The following is a 22,235-nucleotide window of genomic DNA, read 5'->3' as shown; positions in this document are numbered from 1 at the left end:
GGGATACAATCTTTCACTCTGCAGTAAGAGGCAAATGCTTAATACTGAAGTGCTTCCTTAAGTTAAAACAGTAACAAACTTCTTTTCTTTCTAAGATCTTATTCATTCATGAAAGACAGAGAGAGGCAGAGACACAGGCAGAGGGAGAGCAGGCTCCATGCAAGGAGCCCAACATGGGACTCGATCCCGGGACTCCAGGATCATGCCCTGGGTGGAAGGCAGACACCAAACCACTGAGCCACCCAGGGATTCCCAAACTTCTCTTTTCTAAAGTATAATAAATCAAAAGAGGCGCTGGGCTGGCTCTTTTGGGAGACGCTACAAGCCTTAACCTCAGGGTCATGAGTTCGAGCCCCACATTGGGCAAAGGTTTACTTAAAAAAATAAAGTATGATGAGCTACAGTATTTTAGAGTTAGAGGGTGATTGCTTTTCATCTACCTAGTCCGTCCCCTTCGTTCCATGGTTGAGGAAACACTGGTACAGGGCAAGTTTCAGGAGAGAACCAGACCAGACCCAGAGCTGCTGCGGAGTCCAGGCCACAGAACACATGAAACCCTACCCCTCCCCACCTCTGCCGGTGCTTCACTAAGATGGAAGTGCACATCGAGAACTACATGACACTTGAGAGTAGAGGCTTTATTTACAATGATACTCAAACAAGATTTAGCAAAAGATACCTCTTCCCCCTTGTATTTTTTCAGCACAAGCTATACTTCATAAACAAAAAAAGAAATATCCTGGCAGCAGGAAGTGATCTTTCTCCTCATAACTTCCCTAAGTCCCAAGTCAATTCTGAGCTCCTAAGCTCTTAGTAGGGTAGCTGGTGGACACCTGGTTAGCAGCCTGGACCAAATTCCTGTGTCCTGTTGGGAAACGTGTCCAGGGAAGAGTCAACCCTGGCAGGAAGAACTTCAGGCTTTCACCTCACTCATGGCCTCCATCAGGCGAGCACTATTTGTGATTGCTGTTGTCAGGAAAATGAATCTGTACCCTACGGAGCCAAAAGCACAAGCATCAGTGACTAAGCAGATCAGAGGTCCCCACGCCTAAGCCACGTCAAGTGCTCCAGACCAGGGCAGCAGGTTGCAGACATGGATGCACCAGTGCCATGTTCACGGGCCTGATGACTTGCTGCACCCAGTGGAACTGCTCTTCAGCCCACAGTTTGACTCCCTGCTCTTTAGCCCACAGCTTGACTACAGCCAGTGGCAGCCAGAGGCCCACTGAGCCACCTTCCTGAGCGCTGCCTGCTGTTCCCCGGCTCCCACATTCTGCCCTCTCTTACCTTTCTCTCTGCCCAAGAACCGGAGGGCTGAGATCTCTGAAAACGTGCAACCACCCAAGAACACCACCAGGATGAGGCGCAAGCACTCGCTGGAAGCCTTGTCTTCCTTGGTCGTGTCTGCAGAGATCAGACCAGACTCAGATCTTCGCTGGTGTGCTGGTGCTGGGCAGTGGCCCCGGCCCTCTGCTCGTCCCACCTGCCCACACTGGCCAGTGCCACACACCTGTGAATGCCAACTCACTGCAGTTGAGCAGCCGCACCACTTCATCCAGACCTTGCCAGCTTCGCCGCTCCAGCACCTGGGAGGCACGAGCACCAGTTGCAAGTCTAAGACAGGAGTAGGCTTAGGAAGGGAAGGTCACAGCAGCCCAACTGTCACATTTCTTGTTAGCTACTGGGGTAGTTAAAAGTTGGGACAGGCCAGGGACCAAGAAAAAGCAGAGAGTGAACAAGGAATGGGAGTGGGTCGCTCTCACCTGCTCGATGATTCGGCAGCTCAGGGGCACGTAGGCACCACTGAAGACGTATGCCATGTCCCGTGGCACTTTCAGATCGTACTCGCCATCCACACGTGGGATCTGAGGGCAAAGGGGATGATGTGAGGCACATGACAACTACTCTCTCCAGCCCTTTATGTGGTTAAAGAAAAGTACATCCCAAAAAACAGTTCTTATTTCAGCTAAAGGGAAAACCAGCAAAAGCCCTTAAAAAAAAAAAAAAGGAAGAATCCATAACCAAAGATTAAAGCTTTTGCTCAGTACCCACTGATTCTCCTGAATGAGCTCTCCGTGCTCCCTATCAAAGACTGGAAAGAAGATGGCCCTCTGAAGCTCCCCTGGTGACATGGGACATGTCTCTCACTGATGTGGCACTTGGCCTATCCTCTGGCATTGGTGGGTGATTGTTACATGTTTATTAAGTGGATGAATCTCTATGTCTTATCTCATTAGATTAAGCTCATGATTAAATGCTACCAAATGAAAGGACCTTTATAAAAAAACAACAACAAAGAGATATACTCCACCAAGGGATTCAAAGTACTCCACCAAGGACTGGACCCATGACTTCCCCATTCATCCTGTTTCTACATACCAAATTCAGCTTCTTGCTGATGGCACGAAAATTGCTCCTCTTGGCCAGAGAACTGAAGGCATCAGTAATCTTTCCTGGGAAGGAAACTTGTGCTGGATTTCATCTAAGGTCTATGGATTCCGTGACACAGACACAGACGATACCATTCAGAAATGGCAAATAGCAGGACTACTCACATCTCAAGACCCTTCTCCTCTTTGAGGAGCCGCTCACCCAAAATTCTCTGGAACCAATCAAGACACTCACCACCCTTCTTCCCACCACAGTCTTCCTCCTCCTGCAGGGTACCTGCTATTTACTCAATACAGTCTACAGGGTGATCTGGGCTCACCGATGAAGTGTGTGGGGCCATGGAGTCAAACTGACATGGGTTCAAACCTGATTTACTACTGAGAGACTATGAACAAGTCAGTTCACCTCACTCAGCCTGTTTCCTTATCTACAAAATGGAGGTTATACACTTATATTTGTTAGCATTAAGTGAGAATCTGTTATCTACAGTTCTCAGCACATGGTTGAGTGTTCAATAAAGGGAACATGCTCCTACTAGCAGAAGCAGTAGTAATGCCAGGAAGAGTGAAGAATCACATCGTCCTTTGCCAGCTCATTTGCTCCCTCCCAGAGTGCTCTGGCTGCTGTGAGAAGGGAGGACTATGGCCATGGAAGGGGTTCTCCATGCTCCCTGCTCACCTGCAGCCTTGTCCGTCACCAGCTTGCTCACTTTACTCTCCACAGCTGTGAGGGTGTCCCCTGGGGCCTGCTCTGTTAGGAGCCCCGCTCGCCGCAGATTGGAGAAGGTTAGTAGGTGCTCAGGGCCATAGCTCTGAAGAAAATGCAATTCAGCCATTTACTGAGCATCCGCTGCACCAAGGTCTAATACTGTTAGGTAATATGGAAGTGAGGGACAGAAGGGCTATGCATTCTGTGCCCTAAAGAAATACCCAAACACCAAACAAAGGACAAAAAAAAAAAAAAAAAAAAAGCACAAAACTATGAGAGAAAAGAGAAAGCTACTGACGTAAGGGTGCTGGGGAGGGCTTCACAGATGAGGTAAGACTGGAGAAAGATCTGGAAGGAAAGCCGTATCAAATCCTCACAAGATGGTTCAAGTGCAAGTGAGCCCCAGGGGTGAGAACTCACCACCTGGTCCAAAAGCTCAGTGGCTCCAGTTCTCCCAGCACTGGCCACCCACCAAGAGAGCAGGGAGTGGGGGAGTCAAAGGCAATGGGAGGGTCTCTGTATGCTGAGAGGTTGACTGTCCCAAGATGCTCTAAGAGGGAGGCCAGAGTGGCAACAACATGGAGATGTAGACAAGAAATGGGCCATTTCTTCTTCTGCCTCTTTCAGAAATGTCCAGGTCCTCCCTCCACCAAGCTCCCTCCAGAGCACACTCTCCCAGCCTTACCTGCAGATATTGTGTTTTCAGAGATCGGTAATCCTTGGGAATCAAACCTGAGGATCAGAGAGAGAGGACAGGTTCATGCGAACACCAGCTGAGGTATCCTGAAATCTATAGCCAAACCCCCTCACCCTCTTGTGCCCCAAAACACCTGTATCAGGAGGAAGGACTCAGTAAATGTTAACCTTGGCTCTAGCCAGTTGATTTTAAGCTGACTCCTAGGGGTGCCTGGTTGGCTCAGTGGTTAAGCATCTTGCCTTTGGCTCAGGGCATGATCCCAGGGTTCTGGGATCAAGTCCTGAATCGAGCTCCCCGCAGGGAGCCTGCTTCTGCCTCTGCCTATGTGTCTGCCTCTCTCTCTATGTCTCTCATGAATAAATAAAATCTTTAAAAATAAAAATAATAAAATAAACTGACTCCTAAACTTAAGCTTGCTCACTGAGAGACGAAGCCTGGATCTGAGAGTTCTGAGGACGAGCCCTGACCTGTGAGGGTGCTGAGGGAGGGACACAGAAAGGTGCACTGCTCACAGTGGAGGTGGCAGGGGGACATGGCAGGAGGGAGGAGGGACCTGGGCGAGTTCCCTCCTGGCTTTGGGCCAGCACCACCACAAACTGCTTCACAGACTACTGAGGAATAGGACAAGTGTTCAGATAAGATCCGAAAGGGCAGTCTGGGGTGATTTCCTCCAGTGAGGTACAAAGAATGGGCTTGCAAGTACAATCGAGGAGATGTAGAATAAGCAAACTGCTCCTCTGGGGGCAAAGAGCGGCCTCAAAGACACATCCCCACCTGCAAGACTTCAGCAGGCAACACCAGTTGCCAAAAAGGGGTGGAGAGGGGGTGGGAAGGACAGGCCCGGAGTCACAGGACAAGCAAGTCACAGGGACGAACAGCACAGCACATGGAGTACAGTCGATAGTACTGTCACAGCTGCACTTGTGGGGAGCCCAGCATAGCGTACATACCTGCCTAACCCTGTGCTGTACACCTGAAACTAAGCTTCCATTGTGTGTCAACTGTACTTCCAATTTAAAAAAAGGAGGGGGTGCACATGGGTGGCTCCATGGTTTAGCATCTGCCTTCAGCTCAGGTTGTGATCCTGGAGTCCTGGGATCAAGTGCCACATCAGGCAAAGGGGAGCCTGCTTCTCCCTCTACCTACGTCTCTGCCTCTCTCAGTGTCTCTCATGAATAAAATCTTTATTAAACAAAACAAAACACCCCAAACAGGTGAAAAAATTGCGTAAAGGGGTTAAAAGTTGTGCCACGGATGGTCGCAGAATCTGAGCTTTTGGAAACGTTTATGAAATTGTTTGGCTATACCCCTTTCCTGGACTGTCTTTATTATGAAACCTTGCTGTAGGCAGGAGGCTGGATGAAACAGAGAGACACACCATTCTACGCTGTGCCCCTGCAGTCCTAAGATGTGACTGGGCTTGTTCTGGGGGCCCTGGGTGTGGTCCTGCTTAGGGTCGAGACAGTGAATCACCCCAGAGCCTCAGGATGTCTCACTTGGAACAAAAACTGCTTTATTTTACAGGGGAAAGAATCCATGAAATTACTGGGAAACGTTCTGTCTGCTAGGATATTATGTCTGTCATTCAAAAGGATTTGCTCTATCCCTGAGGTATGATTTTTCAGTCTGGCATCTCTGGTTCCAGGGGCTCACCATTCTCAGTGATGGACAAAAGGCACATGAGGCGAAGGCTTTCTATAGGCGACACCTGCCCAGAAAGAGAGTCAAAGAGAATTCAAGTTTCATGACACATGTTCTTCTCTCCTCTTCCTTCTGGAGGCCAACCCCATGGCACACCGTTCCCAGCAACCCCGGCCATCTGCTCACCTGCCGGTCTATGTGTTCTTCAATGTAGCTGGTGCTCTCTCGGATGTTAAAGCCCTCCAGCAGCGCTGGGAGTAAGCAGAGGAGAGCACATTATAGGGCATGCAGCTCAGCTGTTGCCATGTATGCTAACAGGTGTCTGTCTCCCCATCTTTCTCCATGCTTGGGGTGGGTTAAGGGGCCCCCAGGACTCCTAACAGGAACCAGCATTCCACCCAGCCAGCACCAGCTAGAAGGAGCCAGATGGCATCTTTGCTGGATGGGAAGGTGCTGGGAGCAAGGGAAGCAGAAGCACGGAATGGAGCTGGGCACGGCCACCGCAGCTACCATGCTCAGTCTTGATGAGCTCCTGGAAGTCCTGCTTAGTCTTCTTCTTCATGATCGATTCACAGGCCCCAATATCTGCAGACAGGACAAAAAGCAAGCAGACACATTCCCAGTTCTAGAAGAATATGCCTTTATTATCCAGAAAAACTTTTTTTTCAGATATTATTCACTCATTTGAGAGAGGAAAAGAGCACAAGCAGGGGGAGCAGCAGAGGGAAAGGGAGAAGCAGGCTCCCCACTGAGCAGGGCGCCCGATGTGGGGCTCAATCCCAGGACCCCGGGATCATGACCTGAGCTGAAGGCAGACGCTTAACCCACTGAGCCACCCAGGAGTCCCAAAAATATAAAGTTCTTAAGGCAAAATGCAGAAGCACTTCGTCCCATTTCAGGTGAAACAAGATCATTATCTGCTGGGTGAACAGAGCTCTCTCCCAGGGCAGATCTCTTCTGTAGCAGCCCCTCGCCCTCCCCTCCGGCTGAAACCTACGGACGCTCAGCAGGCGGTGCTCCTGTTTCAGTCCCTTGAGCTCCTGGGACACAAAGTTCTTCATCTGCTTGATGTCCATGCCTCTCCGGCGCTGGGGGAAATCCTCACAAGGTCAAGCTCTCCCAGCCCTCAGACACGAGACACCACCACCCTCCCTCAGTCTCCCCGATTCCAAGAGAAAAGACAGGGGGCTGTCATCGCATTAGGGTTGTCAGCCGCCTTGGGAAGCCATTGGGGAAACGAAACAGAGGACCCCGGGCTTGGACCTCACGTCATACTGAGCCTGCAAGTTCCGGGCCTTCTGACTCAAAAAGCCAAAGACGTTGGAGAAGTGCTCATTACGAATCTCATTAAACACCTGCAAGGGGAACAAGCCAGCAACAACTTACCAGAGAACCCTAACTAGTCCCTCCTCCCTCGGTAGTGTGACCAGAGCACAAGAGGTGTGTTCTGTTCTAGCAAAAGCACAGAGAAAGCGGAGCTGGCAGCATGGATGCATGACAAGTACCAGCGACTGAGCTCTGGGGTATGCTCGTTCCTAGCGGGGAATCCGTCTCCCACAGACTCAGCCTCCCCACCCAGAGTGGGGCCCACAGCAATCCACGGCCAGTAGCCAGCCCCCCCTCACCTTGTCCTCAGCATTGAGTAGAACCTTTAAGCTCCTGTCAGAGGATGTGACTTCTGGGCCAAAGTCGACACTCCCTTGAGAGCAGAGGGAGCAGCTATGAGGATCTCCAGAGGTCCCGGCCCAGGTAAGAGACCTCGGGAGCCGAGGACCCCCTCCACCTTGCCAGGATGCCACTTACCGCACTTGATGCGGAAGGTGTCATCCACCAGGCCCTCGTAAACCACCTGGGAGCAAAGTGCTGTCACAAAGTCCACATCTGAAACCGAGATCCCCAGCCGTGAGGATCCTCCCTGACCTACGCGGCTGCCCGGCTCAGGTGCCGCCACGGGGCCCAAGTGCCGTGCTCCTGGTCAACGCTGGCATTCATAGCCCCAAACCAATGGTCCTAACTGAGCCACCCATGTCCTCGAGGGTCCAAAGACAACAGGAGTGCTGAGCAGCATTTACCTCTGTCCAAGAGGAAGATATGTCCAATTTCTGGCCTTCGGCCCTTGGTTTCACCATCCTCCTCCTCTTCTAGTCTCCTCCACAATTCATATGACATCTGCCAGGGACCAAGACAATCTCAGTCTGGTGACCAGGTCCTTGCTGCAGCCCCACCAACTCTTTTCCACGTAACATCTCTCCTTGACCCCAGCCAGCACTAGCTGAGGGGAGCTCACTATTAACACTACTACCCACTACACATCCATCTGGGCCCACCCCTCCCAACCTCTCCCCTGCCGATGAAGGACGATTTCCAACCCCAAAGATAAGACTCAGGAGTGCTAGTCACATAAGTCCTCCTCTCTGAGGAACTATTCTGGAACAATAAAAGCAAGCCAAAGAATCTGCATCTTATTGCAGATGCCTGTGGGCAGTCCATGGTGGGCATAGAACAGGTAAAATAGGGGCTATTAGGACAAGGGCCCTGCTAGTGCCCACCTTGGTGCATCTGCCAATTCCGTAGCAGTTAGGAAACGGTCCGTAGAGGGTGCTGAGAAGGTGCAAGGCCTGTGCCACAGTGTTGATCCAGCGCTGATCTCCTTCCTGCACGGAGATATGGCTCAACCCAACAGACCCATCTGGAAAGGGGCTAGCCCTAGAAACCCTGGAGCAGGAAGGCAGGGTGTGGGGACTGTCTGAAAGCTTTCTGATTGGCCCCTACTGGTGGACAGCAACCAGTAGCACTCAACCCACAAAATGCTCTCCCCTCATGATAAATTATAGGAATGGCATGAAGGTTACATCAATGTTGCTAGCTCACTGGACCCCACCTGTCCCTGCCTGTCGATGCCAAGACCCAAAGACCCTGCACTTACCAGGAAGTAGTCCCTGAAAAATTCTGGCAGCTCCATGCTCAACAGATCCACATCAAGAGGCAGCAAAGAAAAGGCCCATTCGTCGCAGCTCACATCTGTGGGAACAGGGCAAGTCAGCCTCCCCATGGAAGGCATGGGGCTCCATGGCGGGAGAAAGAGGGTCTGCCACAGTGACATAGAAACATCTGAGCGCCGCCACATGCCCACCACCACACTGAGCACAGGACACTCAGAGACAAGTAAGACCCAGCCTGAGCCTTAAAGGAGTCCATGGTCTGTTAACAGAAAGAGACATGCACATGACAGCCTGCTACGCAATGTGTCTTCATCTGAGTACCCACCAAATGTGCTGAGGGGACACTCATTCACTACTCAACAAATACTGGCAGGAAGCCACATGTGTGCAGGCACTAGGCCGAGCACCAGGGGTATGTGAATGGAACGAACATGCTCCCAGCTTCCGCCAGAGAATCCCAATCTAGTAAGCGAGGAACACACCAGATACACCTCATTCTAGGTGTGCTCCAAACAAGTAGAACAGCAATCTGGGAGCACAGATAGTTCAGGGATCGAACCTCCACCTCAGCTATGCAGGGTAGAGGAAAAGTTTAGGAGTCCAGGAAAGACTTCCCTAAAGAGCCAATATTTACGCTTAGAATTTGAGTAAGATTTTGGTATGGAAAAAAAAAAAAAAAAAAAAGCTGAGGGCGGAGAATATTCTAAGCCACAGAAAAACCAAGTGGGAAGTGCCCATGGCTGAAGGATAGAGAGTCAGGAGAGAGAAGGGAGCTGCACACGGTGAGGCTGAGGAGACAGGAAGGGGCTGACTGCAGAAGGCCCTGAAGATTCTGGCACTAGGGCAGGATCTGCAGCAGGAGCTCCGTGCTCGGGTCAGCGATGCATGCAGCACAGAGGGAGAGAAGGCAGTCTTCTCAGGGGAGTCTTGGGACGGAGGAATGGTGGTACCTGGCGTCTCCTTCAGCCTTCCCTTCAGGGCCTTGTCCCCCTCCCCCTGGGGGGGAGCTCCCCTCCTCCCAGGGCCAACATGTAGAGTGGGGGGGGGGGGTATAGCGTTATGTTCTCCCCGTCTCCACTTGCGGCTGCCTCTTCTCACCTCCATAGACCCCCTCTTCCTCCAGCACCATCTCACATGCGTGAAACTGAAAGACAAGAGGGAGCAGCTGGTGACCACCTTCTTTTCTGTTCTTTTCATCTTTCTGGTGTTCCTCTGTGGGCACCAAGGACAACACCTACTGGACCCAGTGACGGAGACAAGAGAACGTGGACTCATAGGGATGACCACTGGAACAATTCAGCCCAGCGCTTTGTTTCCCTTTACCCACTTTATTTAGGTATTAAGTCCATAGCTCTTTCCTCCCTGCAAGACTGGAAAGCACCACAAAGGAGAAGGTATTTCAGCTGTCCCCGAAGGGTGAGTCCTGCACTCAGATGTAGGAGGGAGGACCCAATGTACCCCAGAAACAGGGGAGGTGGGGCAGGCAGCAGGGAAGGGGCACTGGTGTGGAAGGAGGTCAGGGGAGGATGGGTCCAGGGGACCCCTGGAATCATTAAGAGATCTGGAGATCCAGGCTAGGGGTGAATGGCACAGAATATTTAAAGTGGGTGATTTGCCCAAGAGAGAAGAACACAAAGGGACATGAGCACTGTGGACAGGATTCCAGGGAACAGCAAACTAAAAGGGTGCATAGGGCACAACCTGGCAGGGAAGACAGAAAGATGACACAGAGGCAGGAACGGGGGACACGGTGCCTCCCAAGGCAGCAAAGGTCCATTTCAGGAGGAACAGGCAACAGTGTCAAATGCCAGAGACATTAGGCAGGACGGGAGGGAATCAGGCATCACTGGATTTGACAACAGAGCCCTCAAGGGTTTGGGATCTAGTGAGGATGCAGGAGAGTGACAACAAGAACTCTTCACTCAACAGAAGGGAGAGTCCCTAATTGGGAGAAGACATGAAGTAGGAAGAATTCTTTAGAAGGGACAGATGTAGTTGAAGACAGAAGACAAAGAATCTACCTGACAGGGGCACCTCGGTAGCTCAGTGGTTGTGCCTCTGCCTTTGGCTCAGGTTGTGATCCCAGGGTCCTAGGATCGAGTCCCACATCGGGCTCTCTGTCCAGAGCCTGCTTTTCCCTCTGCCTATATTTCTGCCTCTCTGTGTTTCTAATGAATAAACAAATAAAATCTTGGGAGAAAAAAAAAAAAAAGAATCTACCCAACAAAGCAGGACAGTAGAGAAGGAATATGGGCATGGGGCCAGAAACACAGGTGAATGCCTAATCAAGGAGGGGAAGAGGCCCGGGTCACTTCTTCCTTTGAGATAAGTGGGAAGGTGAAATACTTGGAATCCCAGAGCCCAGATCAAACCTGCTAATCTTCATAATTAACAAAAGGAGTCTCAGGAAGAGAGAGAGAGAATACAGCTATTGAGGGAGATTGTGTTATGATATAAAATTAAGTCAAAGAATCTAAATAGGATATGAGATGGAGAAAATTCATCAAAATACCAATTTTGGGGATCCCTGGGTGGCTCAGCGGTTTGGCGTCTGCCTTCTGCCCAGGGCGTGATCCTGGAGTCCTAGGATCGAGTCCCATATCGGGCTCCCTGCATGGAGCCTGCTTCTCTCCTGCCTCTGTCTCTGCCTCTCTCTCTCTCATGAATAAATAAATAAAATCTTAAAAAAAAAAAAAATTTTGTTTTTCTGTGCAATAGGGAGGCTTGTAGGATTATTTAAAACTATTACCAACATGTTCTATTCCCTCTTTGAACAAATCTGTCGTTGGAAGTATAATTTGAAAAAAGTCTCTCTCTGTGGGTCTCTCATGAATAAATAAAATCTTAAAATAAAAAGGGGGGGGGGTGTTCCTGGGTGGCTCAGCAGTTTAAGCTCCTGCCTTCGGCCCAGGGCGTGATCCTGGAGCCTCAGGATTGAGTCCCGCATCAGGCTCCCTCATGGAGCCTCCTCCCTCTGCCTGTGTCTCTGTCTCTGTCTCTGTGTCTCTCAAAATAAATAAATAAAATCTTTAAAAAAAAAAAGTTTTGTTTTTTTTTTTTAAGACTCCAAGAACTAGAATTTATTGTCACAGCTCCTTTAGTAACATTTAAAGTAACCTATAATTCCAACTGGTTATCTTACTTAATAATTTCTTGCCCTGGTAATGACATTATACTTGATACATTTCTCAGTAGGATAAATAGCAGTAAGATTGTGCTACAAATCTTCAAATGATCTTCAAAGGAAGATCATTAGCTCTTTCTTATTTCTTTTACATGATGAGAAAACAATATAAGCCTGTGATTTCACTAGATTTTGTAACAAAAACTGAAAGTCATTTAAAAGAGGTAAGGACTTGCCATTTGTAACAACATGGATGGAGCTAGAGAATATAATGCTAAGTGAATTAAGTCTGTCAGAGAAAGACAAATACTGTATGATGCCATTCAAGTGTGGAACTTAAACAAAAGAACAAAGAAAAAAAGAGACAAACTAAAAATCAGACTAACTAGAGAGAACAAACTGATGGTAACCAGAGGGGAGGTGAGTTGGGAGATGAGAGGAATGGGTGATGGGGATCAAGACTGCACTCATTGTGATGAGCACTGAGTAATGTACGGAATTGTTGAATCACAATATTGTACTCTTGCAACTAATAAAACACTGTATGTTAACTATACTGAAATTAAAATAAAGTAACATGCTCAGCCCTGTTATGTCAAAAAAAAAAAAAAAGGTAAGTACTATCAACTCCATTTTATAGATGAGAAAACTGAGGCACAGAGCAGGTAAGTAACTTATCCAAGATCACACAGGTTATAATGATAAAGCAAGGATTCACATCCAGTTTGGCTTTAGTGTTTGAGACTGAGCTACTGCTTCTACTTTCTCTAGAGTTTTTTGGGAAAGATTGGAAAAGAATAAATCAGGGTGCGTGGGTGGTTCAGATGGTTAAGTACCTGCTTTTGGCTCAGGTCATGATCTCCTGGTCCTGGGACTGAGCCCCAAGTCGGGCCCCTGGCTCAGCGGGGACTCTGCTTCTCCTTCTCTCTCTGATTCTCCCCGTGCTCATGCTGTCTCTCTCTCTCTCTCTCTTTTTTTTTTAAAGATTTTATTTATTTATTCATGAGAGAGACAGAGAAGAGAGAGAGGCAGAGACACAGGTAGAGGGAGAAGTAGGCTCCACGCAGGGAGCCCAACGTGGGACTCGATCCGAGTCTCCAGGATGACACCCTGGGCTGAAGGCAGCACTAAACCACTGAGCCACCCAGGCTGCCCTGTATCTCTCTGTCTTAATGAATAAACAAAATCTTTTAAAAATAAGTAAAAGGGAAAAAAGAAAAAGAAAAAGAACAAATCTCTGTCCTTTCAACTTTATTTTCTATCTGCTCTCCATGCAGCATAAACTACTTGGTATAGCTTTATAGGCCTAAAGCAGGCCCTGTATGTAAGATGAGGATGTACCCATAATGCACCTTGCTGACATGGGAGTGAGGGAACTTGATGGAATCAGGGAACGGCAATGCGACTATCACCAAACACTACAATTATTGAGCTAAAAAAGATGGAAGGGACCTAGCCTGAAGATGTGAACTCCCTGCTTGACTGTGGGCTTTCCTTCCCTCCACTCCTCAAAGCTGGGGTAGAGTAAAATGGTCTCTAAGCTTCCTTTTTTGTGTAAGAAAAGGCTTTTTCAAAGTACATTAGTATGGCTCTAGTATCCCAGGGGCAGTTGGTCACATGCCTTGAATGAGCATGGAGGAATAATGATTTATTGTACTTACTGTTAAAGGGACAAAGGGACAAAATCACTGGAATGCCATAACATCGTGCACATTACTATACAGAAATCTGAGTTAGAAGGGATACACAGCAGGTTCTGCTTCAGAAGAAGTCTACATAGACACTCCCTCTCACAATTCCACAATCTGTAACTGGGGTGGTTTGACAACAGACCCTCTGCTAAATAATCAAGACCACGTTAATGACAAGATGGGAATAGGTATTTTGTTCAGTCACACATAATTTGTTTTGGGGGAGACACAGCTATTGGCCCCTTGCCCCTTCCCAGCCTTTCATCCTGATCTACCCTCCCCTACTCCCACCAGAACCCAAACTCACCTTCTGAGGGCAGAAGATCACTTTGTATTTTCGAGTTCGGCCAGCCATTTTGTCAGCATTGACAAGACCTACAAACAGAAGGAAAGCAACCTAGAAAATCACGGGCCCTTTGTTAAGACTAGAAGCAAGGAAGTAGACATCCTCTTCAAGTGGTATGGCCAATTTGAACCATATTTTCTCATTAAAAGGTCCTTATGGCCTAGGCCCTTAATCTTGGCCACTCTTTCCTAGGTCTTAGTTACACGTAACGCCATGGCATACTCACTGGCAATGTATCGCATGTTCTTGATGCGAGGTCGGACCAAGAAGCACAGCCTGTGGGAGAGAAAGGAAAAAAACAAAACAAAACAAAAAACCTCAGTGAGGAAAAATCATGAAGTTGGTGATAGCAGCTTTGAAGAAACAGAAACAATGTCAACTCTTCATTTGCTCTTCTTGCCAGGCTGATAGTTCTCATCCTAGCCAAAGCCATGCCAGCTCTCTTGGCCTACCACATACCATGCACAGAAAACTCCCTTCAGTACGAGAGGTACATTGGTGCTGCAGGTACTTACGGGCCCCATGTGGGCCCCAGGAGCTCCTGCCCTCACATAATTTACAATCTATTGGGCAAAATAAGATACACACATGTATGGAGCATAATAATGGTCAAGTGTTAAAAAAAGTTCCAAGATAGTATATAAAATAGTGTTTTTCAAATAGAGGTTCATGGAGGTACTCTCCATGTATCCTGGAGAACTTTTTCCTCTAAGGGGAGAATGAACATTACTTAAGTTTGACAAATACAAAAAAAATAAAAATGAAGGCCAGAAACAGGCTGTCTGTGACTACGTGCCAAGTGAGCAGGACAAACACTAAACACCATGGAAACCCTGGACTGGGATGGCGACACAGAACTTCATGGAGGAGGTGGTGCTGGGCTCTGAAGGCCAGCGATTTTTTTAAGACTTTATTTATTCATAAGAAACAGAGAGAGAGAGGCAGAAACGTAGGCTCCCCGCAGGAAGCCTGATGCAAGACTCAATCCCAGGACCCCAGGATCATGACCTGAGCTGAAGGCAGATGCTCAACCACTGAGCCACCCAGGCATCCCAAGGCCAGGTTTTTTTTTTTTTTTAATTTTTATTTATTTATGATAGTCACACACAGAGAGAGAGAGAGAGAGAGAGGCAGAGACACAGGCAGAGGGAGAAGCAGGCTCCATGCACCGGGAGCCCGACGTGGGATTCGATCCCGGGTCTCCAGGATCGCGCCCTGGGCCAAAGGCAGGCACCAAACCGCTGCGCCACCCAGGTATCCCAAGGCCAGGTATTTTTTGCAGGAGCAGCAAGGGCAGGCAGAGTGAATGGCATGGCCAGAGGGCAAAGGCATGTGCACACAGTTGGTTGCCCCACTGGCTCAGTCAATGGAGCATGTGACTCTTGATCTTGGGGTCATGAGCTCAAGCTCCACATTGGGTGTAGAGATTACTTAAATAAATACAACTTAAAAAAAAGAAAAGAAAGTGTGTGTCAAGCAGAGGCTTGAGGGGACACATGAAAGACCAGGCTGGAAAGACAATGTGAGCCTCACTGGAGATAGCCTTGGAATCTGTGGTGAGCAATCTGGATTTTATTTATTTTTTTATTTTTTTACAAAGTACAATCTGGATTTTAATCAGTAACTAAAGGAAGCCTCAAAGGTTCCTGAGAAGAGCATAATGAAAATATTTTTCAGGGATCCCTGGGTGGCTCAGTGGTTTCGCGCCTGCCTTTGGCCCAGGGCGCAATCCTGGAGTCCTGGGATCGAGTCCCGCGTCGGGCTCCTGGCATGGAGCTTGCTTCTCCCTCTGCCTGTGTCTCTGCCTCTCTCTCTATGTCTATCATAAATAAATAAAAATAAATCTTTAAAATAAAAAAAAAAGAAAATATTTTTCAAAGATTAATCAATCTGGCTAGAGATGGCTGACCGGATTAGAGAGAGAAGAGGACAGGAAAGGGAGAACATGCAGAAGGAAGACCAATTAAGACGGCACAGCATAACCTAGGCATGAACTTGTGCAAGTACGGGAAGGTGAACCACATCACAAATACGGTGCCAGATCCCAGCCAAGGACAGGAGGCATAGGTGCTGGGACCTCCTCCAGCCTGGAGCCCAGATGAACTTTCCCAGACACTCACTGTTCATTGGAGCTGAGGGCTGGCTTGCTCTCCACCTTGTACAGCTTGTCTACTTCGTGTTGCTACAGAGAGAACCCAACAAGACAATGCAATAAAAGCTTGGAAACCCACAGCAGGACACAGAGAGGACTTCTGTAAGGGCTCCTCTTCATGCTACTTCTAGGAATCAAACTGCCTCCCTGACAACCATCCCACTGAACTTTCCTCAAACTGTCAACAGGTAAAAAAAAAAAAAAAAACCCAAACCAAACAATTCAGTAACAACCCAAACAACAACATTAAATCCCCTTTGTCCACCCAATTCAGCTACCCTGCATTTTACCTAAAAGGGCAGGCACTCCTTAGTAATTTGTACTGTTCATTTATTAACATTAAAAAAAAAAAAAAAAAACCTGCTTCATGAGGAAAGAGGAGCCCAAGTCCACTGGGAAAGGGGGCGGGTACCTTCAGAATGGAGACATTGGCGATCCGATCCAAGGGGCTCATGAGATCTGCCTCAATGAACAAGTCCTTTTTTCCTGGAAGCTGAACACAGTACCTTGGGTCACTCATAGGTCACACATGCTCCCTCAGCTAAGAGCTCATCCAGCCATCCACTTAATAAAAGCACAAACTGAGTTGGAGGTACCCTAGGCATCATATCATTTACCCCAACACCTTATTTATTATCTGTGGCCACAGTGGACATTTCTTTATATATTCGCCTCGTTTGTCTTCTCATTTTCTGTACCGGTGGAAAGTTACTTTACCTTCTCGAAGGTTAAGTCCTCAACACTCCTGCTTGCCCATGACCTTGTTCTGCATCATTGCTCTGTTCTCCACTCTGCCTCCCAATAATCTCTATTGACTGTTGGACAAAGCCACACCAAACAAAGCCCCCCTTTGCATCTGGCAACCCCTCAACTGTCACCTCTGTTTAAGTAGTGTTTTTTCTTCTAATTACAAAAATAACCCATGTTCAAAGCAGAAAACTTAGCCCAGAACAGTCCAAACCCACCCATCCACTCTCCCATCCAAATCCCTGCCATCTGATTCCTGCATCCCTTCTACTGCTGCTGTGTCTCATCTGCCCAGGGAATGAGGGGTCACAATGAGTGGCAAAGAGAGGGAAGTGGTTAGAAGTTAGCTCTCAACTAGGTCTTGACAAATGAGTAGGGCATTGGCAGTGATCTAAGATGGCAATCCAGCAAAGGCCACAGACAGAGTAAGGACAGAACAAGCAATTCGGTCTGGCTGATGCCTAAGGTTAAGTGTAGGGAAATGGTTCTCAAGCAGGGATGGTTCTGCCCCATGGGGACATCTGGCATTGTCTGGAGACATTTTTGGTTATCTGACTTGGGGCAGGGGGTTTTACTGGCATCTAGTGGGTAGAGGTTAGAGATACTGCTAAAAGTCTTGTAGTGTATGGGACAGTCCCACAACAAAGTATTAGCTGGCCCCATATGTCAGTGGCACCAAGGCCAGGAAATCTTGATGTAGGGGGAAGGTGGGAAACAGGATTGAAATAGGTGACTGGAACTGGAGCATGAAGGACCCCAGAGTCTGGTTAGGGAATTTGGAGTTGATCCTCTATGAACAAGGGAAAACAGAAAGTTTTTGTACCTTGAAGCATCCACTCAGCTGGAAGTTTTAGTTAGATAAATCTGGGCACTGTGGATGTAATGGATTGGAGACATGAGAAATCAGAGGCAGGGAGTCCACTTCTGTGGTTAAAGCAATAGTCCAAGCAGACCAAGAGTGGAGCAATGAATGAGGACCTGATTGAAGCTAGTGGTGTGGTCAACAAAAATATGCTAAGGATACATGGAATGTGTAAGAGAATTTCTTAAATAACTGAAAGAAATTAACAGTTAACAGTGCTTGTATCTGTTCATTGGATGTGATTTTTTTCTCTTTATACTTTCCCTTACTATCTTCTTTGTAATGTGTGTTATAATCTCTAAAGTCAGGTGTAAAAAAAATAAAAATAAAAAATAAAGTCAGGTGTGAGGAAATATTCTTAGGACTCAGCAACTGATTCAGTTAAACGTGAGGCGGGGAAGGAGAGTCAAAGAGGATTCTGAGGTTTCAAGCCAGACCAGCAGTGCCTGTCAACAAGAATTTTTTTTTTTTTTTTTTGTCAACAAGAATTAAGTCAGAAAAAGTGCCAGCATGAAGGGCAAATTCTTGCACAGACACCTGCACTGGCCACAGTGAGTTGCCCTTGTGGGCAGCTCCTCCTGAGTTCCCTGTACAAGTACCCATCCTTGGTCTCATTTACTCTCTTTCATGTGCTTCTCACCTATTAGCAGTGTTAAGTAGCATCTCTTTTCAATTCCTCACACATTTGAGAGTCTTTTATGTGTAAGTCACTGTGCTATCATGACGAGGCATATAAATGATATAAAACTTGGTTCCAGATCCCGAGTTCTCCGAGATTCTTTTGAGTCCCCATCTGCATCCAGCTGCGGCTCTACGTTTCTATCTGCTGGATGCTACAAGCAGTATTTCCTACTAGCATCTTCACTTCACCCTATCCAGTCAACCTGTCCCTTTAATTCATTTTTTTTTTCATTTCGATTCCATGTTCATTTAAAGAATATTTATTAAATACATGCTATGTGCTTAACTCCAAGCTAGGTACTCCCTGCGTACACAGCGTTGAACAGAACAGACACGTTCTTTGTTCTCAAGGACTTTCTGATATAGTAGGGAATCTGGACATTAAACAAATAAATATACACATAATGCATTACAACTATAGCAACAACGTTGTTTTCCTATTAACACAATAAAAATCTCAAACTCAGCTTTGCTTCTCGCTCAACCTTCACAATCAGTAAATCTTTGACATTCCATGACTTAAAAATCCATCCTTTCCCTTCAACCCCACGGTCACTAATTTTGCCTGATCTATAGTCTCCTAACTAGCATTCCTGTTGCTCAGTTACTCCAACCCACAGATAATCATCTTCAAGTATTGCTTCACCCCTTAAATGGGGAAAGAAAATCTTCAGGGGCTGCCTAATGCCTACTGGTTAACTTCTGATAGCTCTCCTCCCTGTATACAACTTGTCCTTCCCCGGTTCCTCAACTTTGCTCCTACAAACCAGTCCATCTGCCTGGAATATGCTCCTCCTTCTCCAAGGAAAATATGCTTATTTTTCACAATCCAGCTCCTTAAAATTCCCAGATCATTCCTGCTAGGAATGTCTGCTTATTCTGAACGCTTCTGGCATCCTACCTATCACCCATTTACCAGACGGCGCCCCCTGTGTGGTAATCTCTGTTTCACTGGGCTCCTACTGGAGTAGACCCTTAAGGACAAAGATGTCTTAACCATCTTTCCATCCCCAGTGATGCGGGGCACAACTGGTGTCTCCCTTGCATACCAAAGTGACTTCATTGTTGGGACTCTTTGCTAGGTCCCAAGCGGCTCTTACTGCCCTCTCCTTTTCCTCCCTAAATGCTTCACCTAAGACCTGCCACAGAAGCTCCAAGGACAATACCAACGGCCTGGAACAAGATAAGGGGACTCAGGAAGAATTAGGCGTCCAGTGAGCGCTAAACTGTTGATGCAGAAAAGGCCCCAGGCGTGGCGGGGACTGACCTGCTCCAGCAGATAGATGAGCTGGTCTCGGGCCAGCCTCTTGAGCATGGAGAAGTCAGGCAGCTCGGGGGCGTCGGGCCGATGGGGAAAGGCCATGGCAGCGGGCACCGGAGCAGCGGGGTGGAAGAAGGGCGACGCCCTCCGCTCAGAGAAGGTCGGCAGCAGCCCGGGGTACGAGCGGGGCGGTGCTCCCTCAAGCCTGGGCACGGTGCCTAAGAGCCCCCGAAGGGGCCCTCGCTCCTGCGCTCGAATGAATGGCCACCTCTCGATCAGAGAGCCGCAGCCTCGGAGGACTCTCGTCCAGAACAGCAGCCGCGGGACCCACCCGTCCCTCCCTGTCCACTCCGCCTGCAGCCGGGATCCAGTCTACACCCACAGATTTCGCGGCGTGCGGCAAAGACCCCGCCTCCTGCCAGAGAGAGAAACGACTTCCTAGACCTCCCGGAAGTCTCGTGCGATCCGCCAGCACTTAGCCTATCGGGAAGGGGACGGCGGCCTGGAAGGGACCTTTGAAAACGCGAGGCAACGCGTCAACGCTCTGGTCTCTTGCCTGGCCAGAAGGCAGCGTTCCCATCATGAGGATTACACCCTAAACCAATCTCTAAAGGTACACTCAATTCTCCTAGCTCGCTCAAACAAGGGGTGGGCACTTTGGCGAGGTTTTCAGAACTTCGTAAAATGGGCGAAACCCACTGGGGATCCGGAGGGCACTGATCACTGGGGATCTTGACTGTCAATCAAATCTACCTCCCAAATTTAGCTGCCGCCTGGGAGCTCTCTGGCTTCCCAGCTGCTGGAGGCGAGGCGCGGAGAAATGGGACACGGAGCCTGAAAGAAGGGGAGCGCGTTAGGGTCCAATGGAAGCTAAATCCTGCCATCTGTAACTTTGGATACAGGAGTTTTGACTTAATGTCCGTCGGAGGGACGTCTGGGTGGCTCAGCGTTTGAGGGTCTGCCTTCGAATCAGGTGATGATCCAAGGGTCCTGGGATCGAGTTCCGCGTGGAGCTCCCTGCATGGAGCCTGCTTCTCCCTCTTCCTATGTCTCTGCCTCTTTGTGTCTCTCATGAATAAATAAAATCTTTAAAAATTTAAAATAATAATCCTTCGTGAGAAAATGGATAAACTGTGGCATATTCATATAATAAAGATAACTGAATAGATGAAAGAATCTAGATACGGAGTGGCATCTATATGATGCCATTTCTATACGGTTCTAGAATAGGAAAAACTAAAGGGTGAAAACAATTTCAGAAAAGTGATTGACTTTGGGGTAAGAATTGACTGGGAAGAGAAATTAGGGAATTTTCAGGGGTGATGGTAATAATCTGGATTCACCTTGTTAAAAAAAAAAAAAGAAGAAGAAAAAGAAGCCATTTTAACTCCTAGATTTGCTGACAATACCTGAACTCGCTAATTTGTAATATCAGATCATCATTTCCTTGTGAGATGCATAGGAAGTACAAAGCTTCACTAACTGCCAAAAATTGAACCTGATCAAGTCTCAAGATGTAAATACCAGTTGATAGGAAATATGGAGGGTAGTAGAAACATGACAATAAACATTGTAGGAATTGAAACCTAATATATCCAAAATATAGGAGATAGGGGTGCCTGGGTGGCTCAGCCTGTTAGCATCTGACTTCCATTTCTTCTGCTCAGGTCATGATCACAGGGAAGTAGGATCCAGCCCCGTCTATGGCTCTGCTCCCAGCTCAGCATGGAATCAGCTTAGGATTCTTTCTCCATCTCTCTCTGCCACTCCACCAGGTCATGCTATCAATCAATACATTTCTTTTTAATATAGGAAATAAATGGGTCAAATAACCTGTAAAATAGAATAAAATGGAAAGGGAAATTACTATAGAAGATACTTCTGGGACATAGCCACATCATGCAGTGTTGCAAAGGTTTGGACCTTGTTGGGATCCTAATTCCAAGAAATCAACTATAAAAGTAATTTATGAAATACAAAGAGAATATGGTCAGGGTATTAGCTGATATTACTAAAACTTTTAAGGTACAGTAATGGCTTGTGTGTCTGTGTTAAAAAGGAGTTGAGGGGGCACTGGGGTGGCTCAGTCTGTTGATTATCTGTCTCTTGATTTCTGGCTTAGATTGTGTTCTTGGGGTCATCGATCTAGCCCCATGTCAGGCTCTGTATTCAGCATGGAGTCTCTCTCCCTCTGCTCTCTCTAAAAAATAAATAAATACAACTTTAAAGTAGTTCAGGGTGCCTGGCTGGCTCAGTCAGAAGAGCATGGGACTCTTGATCTCTGGTCTCCTAACTAGCTCGGTTCGAGCCCCACATTCTGTGGAGGTTCTAAAAATATTAATAAACTTTTTAAAAAACGGAGTCCTTATCTCTTTCAGATACATACTGAAGTATTTACAGATGAAATAATATGAGGTATGTAGGATTCGATTAAAATAAGCTAGGAGGAGCTGTGGGGCAAGTATGCAAAATAATGGGAAAAGATTGGCTTCCTTTTTTTTCTTTTTTTTTAGATTTTATTTATTCATAAGAGAGAGAGAGGCAGAGACACAGGCAGAGGGAGAAGCAGGCTCCATGCAGGGAGCCCGATGTGGGACTGGATACCGGGTATCCAGGATTATGCCCTGTGCCGAAGGCAGGCGCCAAACCGCTGAGCCACCCAGGGATCCCCAAGATTCGCCATTTATTAAATGTTAAAGCTGAGTAATGAGTACATAGGGGTTCACTGCATTACAATATTATCCCAACTTCCTGTATGTTTGAAAAATCCTATCATACAAGATTAAGCAAAAGACAAACAAGAAACTTTTGTGCCCACATTAGGCTTCAAGAGCTTATCCAGTGTTTTATACTGAGCTTTTTTTTTTTTTTTTAAGATTTTATTTATTCATGAGAGACACACAAAGAGAGAGAGAGAGAGGGAGGCAGAGACACAGGCAGAGGGAGAAGCAGGCTCCATGCAGGGAGCCCGATGTGGGACTCAATACCGGGT

General features: G+C 47.5%; 1 protein-coding gene and 1 long non-coding RNA gene across 4 annotated transcripts; one reads left to right on the top strand and one right to left on the bottom strand.

Annotated features, from left to right (window-relative positions):
* Positions 1–617: 617 nt before the first annotated feature.
* Positions 618–20,016, bottom strand: VPS33B (VPS33B late endosome and lysosome associated). 2 transcript variants are annotated; one of them, XM_072800088.1, is made up of 23 exons: positions 19,250–20,016; positions 16,105–16,185; positions 15,661–15,722; positions 13,767–13,816; positions 13,502–13,569; positions 9,330–9,523; positions 8,364–8,458; positions 7,987–8,091; positions 7,510–7,606; positions 7,241–7,318; positions 7,063–7,136; positions 6,706–6,792; positions 6,435–6,525; positions 5,948–6,022; positions 5,624–5,688; positions 5,450–5,504; positions 3,785–3,831; positions 3,070–3,202; positions 2,380–2,453; positions 1,764–1,865; positions 1,511–1,586; positions 1,288–1,404; positions 618–993 (listed from the first exon to the last, which is right to left on the bottom strand). In XM_072800088.1, the coding sequence occupies exons 6-23, from the start codon at positions 9,481–9,483 to the stop codon at positions 914–916; spliced, it is 1,605 nt and encodes a 534-aa protein (XP_072656189.1). In that variant the 5' UTR covers positions 9,484–9,523; positions 13,502–13,569; positions 13,767–13,816; positions 15,661–15,722; positions 16,105–16,185; positions 19,250–20,016; the 3' UTR covers positions 618–913. The 2 variants fall into 2 exon arrangements, with proteins under 2 accessions (XP_072656189.1, XP_072656184.1); XM_072800083.1 differs by having other exon boundaries at positions 9,478–9,523.
* On the top strand, positions 18,492–21,273 carry LOC140618137 (uncharacterized). 2 transcript variants are annotated; one of them, XR_012018348.1, is made up of 3 exons: positions 19,696–19,856; positions 20,010–20,216; positions 20,911–21,273. It is a non-coding gene; the product is annotated as an uncharacterized lncRNA (long non-coding RNA). The 2 variants fall into 2 exon arrangements; XR_012018346.1 differs by lacking the exon at positions 20,911–21,273 and having other exon boundaries at positions 18,492–19,856; positions 20,010–20,345.
* The last annotated feature ends 962 nt before the right edge of the window (positions 21,274–22,235 follow it).

Source organism: Canis lupus, chromosome 2 (assembly GCF_048164855.1).
Source record: "Canis lupus baileyi chromosome 2, mCanLup2.hap1, whole genome shotgun sequence".
NCBI lineage: Eukaryota > Metazoa > Chordata > Mammalia > Carnivora > Canidae > Canis > Canis lupus.
The sequence above is the reverse complement of the archived record's forward strand: the minus strand, read 5'-3'. Positions and strand labels throughout refer to the sequence as shown.

Bases quoted from the DNA above. Each gene is read 5' to 3' on its own strand.
- VPS33B (XM_072800083.1), bottom strand. From the start codon at position 19,345: ATGGCCTTTCCCCATCGGCCCGACGCCCCCGAGCTGCCTGACTTCTCC. The intron at 6,793-7,062 runs GTGAGGGGGGGC...TTCCCCTTGCAG, and splicing joins TACTCAATGCTGAGGACAAG to GTGTTTAATGAGATTCGTAA. The intron at 6,526-6,705 runs GTGAGGTCCAAG...GATTTCCCCCAG, and splicing joins ACTTGCAGGCTCAGTATGAC to CGCCGGAGAGGCATGGACAT.